Source organism: Pituophis catenifer, unplaced genomic scaffold (assembly GCF_029215685.1).
Source record: "Pituophis catenifer annectens isolate HBS135680 unplaced genomic scaffold, rPitCat1.0.hap2 SCAF_53, whole genome shotgun sequence".
In the NCBI taxonomy this organism is placed as follows: Eukaryota; Metazoa; Chordata; class Lepidosauria; order Squamata; family Colubridae; genus Pituophis; species Pituophis catenifer.
Genome location: NW_027256933.1, coordinates 182,832 through 192,568, shown reverse-complemented (window position 1 = coordinate 192,568; position 9,737 = coordinate 182,832). Strand labels below are relative to the sequence as shown.

The window sequence follows — 9,737 nt, the reverse complement described above, 5'->3', positions numbered from 1 at the left end:
AGCCGGGGGGAAAAGACGCTGGAATTAAAACGGAAGCCGATTGGAAAGAAGGACTCTGTTTATCGATGAGCAGAAGCAACCGTAGCATGTAGTTCTGGGACAGCTGACCAAATGGGGTTGGGATAGGAGGGATACGTTCTTTGGGTTTTTGTGTGAAATGTGTGTGAAATGCTCCCAGGGGGTTGTGCAATGTAGTATTTTGTGTCCTATGCTATTCTAATTGTGGTGGGTTAATCCTATTTTGTCCTAAAAGTCATGTCCTGTTCTTAGAATTTGGGTGGGTGGGAAGGGGATGTACATTCTTAATCCCATTAACTGGACCTGAAGGTGTTTTGTTTGTGGCTGGCCTGGATTTCTTTCTTTCTTTCTTTCTTTCTTTCTTTCTTTCTTTCTTTCTTTCTTTCTTTCTTTCTTTCTTTCTCTTTCTTTCTTTCTTTCTTTCTTTCTTTCTTTCTTTCTTTCTCTTCCTTCCTTCCTTCCTTTCTTTTTCTTTAACTTTCTTTCTTTCTTTCTTTCTTTCTTTCTTTCTTTCTTTCTTTCTTTCTTTCTTCCTTCCTTCCTTCCTTCCTTCCTTCCTTCCTTCCTTCCTTCCTTCCTTCCTTCCTTCCTTCCTTTCTTTCTTTCTTTCTTTCTTCCTTTCTTTCTTTCCTCTTTCTCGTTCTTTTTCTTTCTTTCCTTTCTTTTGTCAAACTTGGCAACTCCAAGACCTGTAGACCCCCAACTCTCAGAATTCCCCAGCCTGGATTTCTTAATGGGCACCAAAATCTCCATCTCTTCAGGCATCTGCTGGAGGTTGTCGAGGGGGCTGCTTTCTGCCTGGGTTGAGATTTTTCTCTCCATTTCTCCTTCGGGGAAATGTACTATTCTGCCTCTTTTAATATTTCCCCCAAATATTTCATTCTGGGGGGGAGGGGAGGGTTAGCCCTTCTGCTGGGCCTTCTTCCCCACCCCCACCCACCCAGTGAGCCGTTTTTGGAGGGAGGCTACCCACATACTTGGGTTGTTTCCATGATGCCACCCCATCACTCCTATCCCTGGCATCGGGTGAGGAAGAGACGCGCAGCGCACGTGTGAGTTTCTGCTCAGGGAGGACATTCGGAGGCTCCTGGCCAGCCCCCTCCCAGCCCCACAGGAGGAGGGAGGAAGGGAGGGAGGGGCGTGGCCCAGGTAGGGAGTTCCTGATGACGCACACTTCCATATATGGGCAGCCCAGGCGGGGCTTGCAAGCAGATTTAAGCTCCCTCCCGGCCGGCAGCAAGGCAGAAGTGAGGAAGAGCGATCCCTGGGCTCGCGTGTTGGGGGAATCGTCGTGGGAATCGGGCACTCCGAGCCGTTGTAAGCCCCCGCGAGGGTTGTTTCCCACCGGCCGGGATGGTGATCGAGGTGGTGGTGCCGCTGGACAGCTCCGGCTTGGCTCGGTTGCTGCGGGACCCGCAGGAAAGCGGGCGCACGTTGGTGCTGGACTGCCGGCCGTTCCTGGCTTACTGCCAGGCTCACCTGCTGGACGCCCGGCCGGTGCATTGGAACGGGCTGCTGCGGCGGAGATCGCGGGGCCGGAGCGGCGTCAGCTTGGAGTGGCTGGTGCCGGATCGGGCTCTCCTGGCTCGGCTCCGGAAAGGCGAGCTGGCTCACCTGGTGGTGCTGGACGAAACCGGCGGCTCCGTCTCGGCTCTGCGCCCGGACAGCCTGGCCAGGCTGCTGCTCAACGCGCTGCTGCGGGAGGAGCGGGCCGGCACGTCGCACATCTACCTGCTGGCAGGTAAGAAACGCAACGCGCAAACAGACAAACACACACACAGACCCACACAAAGCGTAGGGCTGGGGGAAGAGGCAGGGCGAAAGGACGGGGTCCGCACCCGGCTGGCAAGGTAAAAAGCCGGCCTGGAATTCCTACACACAACACAACACAACACAACACAACACAACACAACACAACACAACACAACACAACACAACACACAACACAACACACACAACATAACGCCTAGGGCTGGGGGCAGAGGGAAGGCAAAGAGATGGGGGTCCGCACCCGGCTGGCAAGGTATGAAACCGGCCTGGAGTTCCTACACACAACACAACACAACACAACACAACATAACACACAACACAACACACACAACATAACGCCTAGGGCTGGGGGCAGAGGGAAGGCAAAGAGATGGGGGTCCGCACCCGGCTGGCAAGGTATGAAACCGGCCTGGAGTTCCTACACACAACACAACACAACACAACATAACACACAACACAACACACACAACATAACGCCTAGGGCTGGGGGCAGAGGGAAGGCAAAGAGATGGGGGTCCGCACCCGGCTGGCAAGGTATGAAACCGGCCTGGAGTTCCTACACACAACACAACACAACACAACACAACATAACACACAACACAACACACACAACATAACGCCTAGGGCTGGGGGCAGAGGGAAGGCAAAGAGATGGGGGTCCGCACCCGGCTGGCAAGGTATGAAACCGGCCTGGAGTTCCTACACACAACACAACACAACACAACACAACATAACACACAACACAACACACACAACATAACGCCTAGGGCTGGGGGCAGAGGGAAGGCAAAGAGATGGGGGTCCGCACCCGGCTGGCAAGGTATGAAACCGGCCTGGAGTTCCTACACACAACACAACACAACACAACACAACACACAACACAACACACACAACATAACGCCTAGGGCTGGGAGCAGAGGGAAGGCGAAGCGATGGGGTCTGCACCCGGACTGCAAGGTATGAAACCGGCCTGGAGTTCCTACACACACACACACAACACAACACAATACAACACAACACAACACACACACAACGCCTAGGGGTGAGGGCAGAGGGAAAGCAAAGAGATGGGGGTCTGCACCCAGCTGGCAAGGTAAAAAGCCAGCCTGGAGTTCCTACACACACACACACACACACACACACACACAACAAAACACAACACAATTTATGGGGGTGATTTTCATTATATGAATTTATTAGATGGCTCTTGTTTTATTAGTTTCACTGTTTTATATGAGGTTTTTTTATGAGGTTTACATGAGGTTTTATATTCTGTAAACCGCTTTGGGTCACCATGTGTGAACAGGCGGCAAAATAAATAAATAAATAAATAAATAAGTAAGTAAGTAAGTAAGTAAGTAAGTAAGTAAGTAAGTTAGTAAGTTAGTAAGTTAGTAAGTTACTTAGTAAGTTAGTTAGTTAGTTAGTTAGTTAGTTAGTTAGTTAGTTAGTAAGTTAGTTAGTAAGTTAGTAAGTTAGTTAGAAAGTAAATAAAAAATAAGTTAGTAAGTAAATAAATAAGTAAGTTAGTAAATAAATAAATAAGTTAATAAGTTAGTAAGTAAGTTAGTAAGTTAGTTAGTAAGTTAGTTAGAAAGTAAATAAATAAATAAGTTAGTGAGTAAGTTAGTGAGTAAGTAAATAAATAAGTTAGTTAGTTAGTTAGTAAGTAAGTAAATAAATGAATGAATGAATGAATGAATGAATGAATGAATGAATGAATGAATGAATAAATAAATAAATAAATAAATAAATAAATAAATAAATAAATAAATAAGCAAGCAAGCTATCTTTGCTTTACACAATCTGGATTCACACATTACATCCTAAACCAGGGTCAACCCACACATTGTACCACGGGTTCATGTCATGCCTAGACACCGTTCCACTTCCTGGGCACAGTATGGTGCTGGAGGATGGTTGGTTCCTCACCATCTGACCCTCGAAATACCCAACTGTCTATTTTAGGCTAGTAGGGCAGGTTCTGTGAACTCAAAAGATGCCTTCAAGGAAAGACAGAACGGGGAGCATCTGCTGAGGATTGGTGATAGAAGTCTTGGCCTCTCTCTTCTGTAAGAGAAAATCTTTACAGAACTAAAGCATAATATTATCAGGATGATCCCAGGAGCACGGCCAAAAAAGTCAAGATGTCAACCATTCTCATGGTATGATGGATACTCCATCACCCCAACTTGCGACCTCTTCCTTTGGGGTGATGGGCGACTTGTTCATGACCTGCCCATCATAAATGCATTTTTGGATTGTGTGGCATCTCATTAAAAAGGCATGAATGCCCAATCTCGGGCAAAGTGGAACATCAGGGCCAGGTTTCATTCCGACTTCCAAGGAGATTCCAGCTGGGAATCTTGTAGTAGGAATTAAACTGGATGGGCGCCCTGTTTGATGCCCCCAAAATCTATAGTTTGGCACATCTGCAATTATTTCTTTCCACAGTCAAGCATAGGTGTCAATGACATCCTTTATGTCTGGATCTGCCTGCGAGATTTTGGCTCTTGCTTCCTCACTTGGTCCTCCCTCGGTCATGCCTCAATGCTTAGGCCAAATGAAAAACAGCCCATGTTAGCAATCTTGGACTATCCAAACATGGTTTAGCATCTCTTCAATCAGATCACTTCGCAAATATTAGCCGTGGCTTCTCCTTGTCACCACCGAAGCGCATAAAATTATACTCGGAACTAAAAATGTCCCTTCCTTGCTTGCTTTGAGTCCTTTCCGCTGGCAGATGTGAGTCATTATTATTTTATTTTTTTTAATTTGATTTATATGCCGCCCTTCTCCAGAGACTCAGGGCGGCTTACAATGTGCTCAGCAATAGCCTTCATCCTTTTGTATATTTATACAAAGTCAGCTTCTTGTCCCCACAATCTGGATTCTCATTTCACCTACCTTAGAAAGGATGGAAGGCTGAGACAACCTTGAGCCTTGGCGAGATTCGAACCTGCAGTAATTGCAGGCAGCTGGTCTTAATAACAGGGTGCTTTAGACCACTGTACTAGAGACAGTTTGGGCTAGTGGTTAAGGCCCTGGGCTAGAAAGCAGCAGGAGAATCTTGAGTTCAAGTCCTACCTTAGCCATCAAAGCCAACTTGGGTTGACTTGACTTTTGGGCTGGTCCCTCTCTCTCTCTCTCTCAGCCCAACCCACAATATAGTTGTTCTTGTGGGGAAAATAGGAGGAGGAAGGTATGTGTTGGATATATTCTCTGGCTTGAGTTATTTGTAAAAAAATAAATAAATGCAGAATAGAAATATTAAAATAAAATTAAGGATAAAGGCTTCTTCCAGCAGATGCTTTTAAGTGGCCTTTCTCAGCCTTAGCAGCTTTTCCGAGGGGTGGATTCCCCATTCCCAAAATTCCCCAGCGGGCTGGAGAATTCCCCAGACGACTTGGGAATTCTGGGAGTTGAGGTCCACCTCTTCAGAAAACTGCCAGGGTTGGGAAACGCTGCTTTTAGGCGTGGGCAAAGGATGTCCTGCTTGCTGCTTAACCAGGTTTCCCCGTCCAGACGGAAATAGTTTGGAAAGGTAGCTATTATCTGCTGTCTCCCATCTCAACAGCCCACTTCCTTCCAATCTCTCTCATCTAGGTGGCTTTGAACACTTCCAAGCCAACTTCCCAGAATTGTGTGCGGTGGCACCACCTACTTTGGCGCCTTCCCCGGCCTTGAGAAGCCCTGAAGACAATGGCGCAGAAGTGGTGACACCCTTGTATGACCAGGTAAGTTCCTGGACCAGGGAAAAGTGTAGAGCGAAACGGATAAGACCTACTGACACACCTGTAATTCCCCAAGCCAAATATATATGTTTTTTTTTTAATTAATCTTCTGGCCTGCTTTAATTAAACTGTCTAGACTTTGTTGAGTGAGTAATCCTTTGGTGAAATGATTGCAACTGACATGGGAGAAGAGCTGCATTTCCCTTTATTCATCCAGCCTTTCCTTAAGGCTCGGAGCCGAGTTTGGATTTTAGCTGTCACATCTCATAATCATTTTCTAAATCAATTAATTATGTTTTAATGGCCTATTGCAACCATCTCCGGGCAGGAATGTCTTGGAGATAACGAAGGGGGGGGGGGTATGAAGATTTGTCTCTTCATGTTTCCTCCTTGGTGGCTTAATTGCAGGTTATACCAGAGCCAAAATAGTCCTAAAGTCCCTTTAATTCTCAGCTGTCATCCATTCTATAATTACATCTCCTGTTAATGAATTAATGCAATTTAACCCAGAAGTCTTCAACAGAGACGCTTCTTTCTCCTCCTGACATTTGGAAGTTTCTTCTCATTCTGCTGAGTGGCCAATTATGGAAAACTGACTGTGATTTGCAACAGTTTATATGCTCAGAGTTTTTCACGCCACTTTACATTCACGCCCCATTCAACAGTGGGCTTCATTTGTATTAAACCTCTGCCTTTCTATTTGGAAGTAAGACCCAGATATCTAGAGAACAAACTCACTTGCATTTAAGTTTTGCTTCAACATTAGCCATAAGAGGGAATAAAAGGAGGAATAAGAATTTCCTAGAATTAAGAAGAAATTTCCTGACAGTGAGAACAGTCAATCAGTGGAAGGGCTGAAGAATTCTGGGAGTTGAAGTCCACAAGTCTTAAAGCTGCCAAGTTTGAAGACCTCTGCTTTAGAAGTTATGGGTGCTCCAACACTGGAGGTCTTCAAGGAAGCTCAAGCAGAGGGTTGGACTACAAGACCTCCAAGGTCCCTTCCAATGTTATTCTGTTATTCTGTTATTCTGTTAACTGGATGCAAGACTTAGTGGACATTCATAAAGCTATGCTGAAGGGCTGTTCTGTCTAATTGATGGACCCCCAAAGTTGAACGTTGTCTTCTTGGTTCTTCTCTTTTCAGGATGGACCGGTGGAGATCCTACCCTTCCTTTACTTGGGTAGCTGTTACCATTCTTCCAACCGAGAAGTGCTGGAGTCACTGGGAATCACAGCGGTCCTTAACGTCTCTTCCAGTTGTCCCAACTACTTTGAAGGACACTTCCTGTACAAGAGCATTCCGGTAGAAGACAATCACATGGCCGATATCAGCATATGGTTCCAGGAAGCCATAGATTTCATCGGTGAGTGCCATCATTTGGAGAAACCCATGGTTTCTAGGGTAAACTGGAAGGCTGTCACTTGGCCTCTTGGCCTTCGGAAGGATGGTGGAGGGTCTCCTTTGGTTGACACGATGAAGTCATTGGAGGAAACAAGGCTGAATTACTGTAGTTGGCCTGGTTTGATCTGTTGGGTGGAAGGGATAAGGGTGATGCTAGCCAAGGAGAGAAGCAACCTAGAACTAAGGAGAAATTTCCTGACAGTGAGAACAATTAATCAGTGGAACAACTTGCCTCCAGAAGTTGTGAATGCTCCAACACTGGAGGTTTTTAAGAAGATGTTGGATAACCACTTGTCTGAAGTGGTGTAGGGTTTCCTTCCTAAGCAGGGGGTTGGACTAGAAGACCTCCAAGGTCCCTTCCAACTTTGTTATTCTATTCTATTCTATTCTATTCTATTCTATTCTATTCTATTCTATTCTAGTCTAGTCTAGTCTAGTCTAGTCTAGTCTAGTCTAGTCTAGTCTAGTCTAGTCTAGTCTAGTCTAGTCTAGTCTATTCTATTCTATTCTCTACTCTACTCTACTCTACTCTACTCTACTCTACTCTACTCTACTCTACTCTACTCCATTCCATTCTATTCTATTCTATTCTATTCTATTCTATTCTATTCTACTCTACTCTACTCTACTCTACCTTACCCTATCCTATCCTACCCTACCCTACCCTGTTCTATTCTATTCTATTCTATTCTATTCTATTCTATTCTATTCTATTCTATTCTATTCTATTCTATTCTATTCTATTCTATTCTATTCTATTCTATTCTATTCTATCCTATTCTATTCTACTCTACTCTACTCCATTCTATTGTATTCTATTCTATTCTACTCTACTCTACTCTACTCTACTCTACTCTGCCTTACCCTATCCTATCCTATCCTATCCTATCCTATCCTATCCTATCCTATCCTATCCTATCCTATCCTACCCTACCCTACCCTACCCTACCCTACCCTACCCTACCCTACCCTACCCTACCCTACCCTACCCTATCCTATCCTATCCTATCCTATCCTATCCTATCCTATCCTATCCTATCCTATCCTATCCTAATTTCTAGTCATAAAAACTTTTCCAGAGGCAAACCATTCCTATTTACACCATTAAACCACTCTAAATCGTCAATAACTGATGAAAATCATAGTGCTGGCATTTGGCCATTTTTGCCACAAAATGTTGATGATGTGATCTTGAAAGTGGGTGCTAGTGGGAGGAGGGGGCATCTCTAGGTTGCCGGTCATTGTTTTAAGAATATCTGCAGAGAACTAAATTAAGCCACCTTGAGGTCTCTTTGGGTGAACGTTCTATTATACAGCCGTACATGGGAATATGATAGAATCGTGACTCATATCCAACTCGTTACATAATTAGGAGGCCTGCTTTAAAGATGAGGCTAGAGCTTTGGATCTGTTTATGGAGGATGGGCCTTTCAGAGAACAGCGATAGCTAAATATAGAGTTTGCAAGCTAATGTTCTGGAATCAGTTACAGTTCTAGATCCAGTTCTAGATACAGTTCTAGATCCAGTTTGCCAAAGGGCAGTTGGAGAGACAAGAGGCCCTGTGTCTTTCTTGTGAATTTTACGGAGCAGCTGGTAATCTGAGAAAGATCCTACCCGAGCAATGTTTAACACGAGAAGCTGTTTCCTAGACCAATGGTCTTTAAACCAACTTTAAACCCAGGTTTAAGCCCTGGCAAGCTTTGATGGCTGAGGAACTCTTAAGAGTTGAAGTCCACAAGTCTTAAAATTGCCCAAGTTGGAGACTCAAGTCCTAGACCAAGTGGGAAATTAGCAGATTAACAGAGTTGGGAGGAACCTGGGAGAGGTCTTCTAGTCTAATCAATTAAATTAAATTAATTTAATTTAATTAATTCAATTTATATGCCGCCCCTCTCTGAAGACTCAGGGCGGCAAGGTACCTGTTCAAGCAGGGACCATTTCAGACAAATAAATGAAGTTCTGTCTTCAACTGATGAATGGACACCAAACACTGAATGTTGTCCCCTTGGTTTGACATGTCCGATCTCTTCAATTTGGAGCAAATTGGAGCAAGAAGGTTGCTTCGGCCATCCTTCCAAGAGTTACACCTTGCCAGGTGGGACCGTGAGACCTCATCACCCCCATTCTGTGCCACCCCAGGACAGTCAAAGGGTCTTTTTTTTAAGGCATAGTGGTTTTCCTAAGGTCTTCCTCCCCACCTCTGATCTTCTCCTCTCCTCTTCTCTCTCTCTCTCTGCAGACTCCGTGAAGGCCAGCGGTGGGCATGTGCTGGTACACTGCCAAGCGGGCATCTCTCGCTCCGCCACCATCTGCCTCGCCTACCTGATCCAGAGCCGCCGGGTGCGGCTGGAGGAAGCCTTCGATTTCGTCAAACAGCGCCGTGGGGTCATCTCGCCCAATTTCGGCTTCATGGGACAGCTCCTGCAGTTCGAGACCGAGGTGCTGTGCCATTAGCCCGCCGCTTCTCGTCGCTCTGCGGAGAAGGAGGAGGAGGAGGCCAAGAGGGGCTCCTTATGGACGACAGATTCGGGAGTGGGTGGGGGCACTTCTGTTTACATCCCAGATGGGGAAAGAAGGGGGGAGCCATGCCCTTCCCCCACCCACTCCTCCACCCCGCTCGGACTTCTCCTCCGCCGTGTGAAATTGGCTTTTATTGCATGACTATGAAAGGAAAAAAGCGAATAAGCTGGAAACGAAGAGAAATAAATGTGAGACAAGAGGTTCAGCCCCATTAGCAAGGAACTGCTCGGCTCCCCTCGGGCGAACCGTCCCCCATCCGAAGAGAGCCAAATGTTATTTATTTGTCCGTTGT

General features: G+C 45.8%; 1 protein-coding gene across 1 annotated transcript; it reads left to right on the top strand.

Moving 5' to 3' along the window:
* Positions 1 to 1,371: 1,371 nt before the first annotated feature.
* DUSP2 (dual specificity phosphatase 2) lies at positions 1,372 to 9,379 on the top strand. The gene is made up of 4 exons (XM_070956531.1): positions 1,372 to 1,759; positions 5,395 to 5,525; positions 6,667 to 6,886; positions 9,165 to 9,379. Exons 1-4 carry the CDS (start codon positions 1,372 to 1,374, stop codon positions 9,377 to 9,379), a joined length of 954 nt encoding a protein of 317 aa, XP_070812632.1.
* Positions 9,380 to 9,737: the final 358 nt, after the last annotated feature.

Coding starts and splice junctions, on each gene's coding strand:
- DUSP2 (XM_070956531.1), top strand. CDS start 1,372: ATGGTGATCGAGGTGGTGGTGCCGCTGGACAGCTCCGGCTTGGCTCGG. Junction 1,760..5,394: donor GCACATCTACCTGCTGGCAG/GTAAGAAACGCA, acceptor TCTCTCATCTAG/GTGGCTTTGAACACTTCCAA. Junction 6,887..9,164: donor GGAAGCCATAGATTTCATCG/GTGAGTGCCATC, acceptor CTCTCTCTGCAG/ACTCCGTGAAGGCCAGCGGT.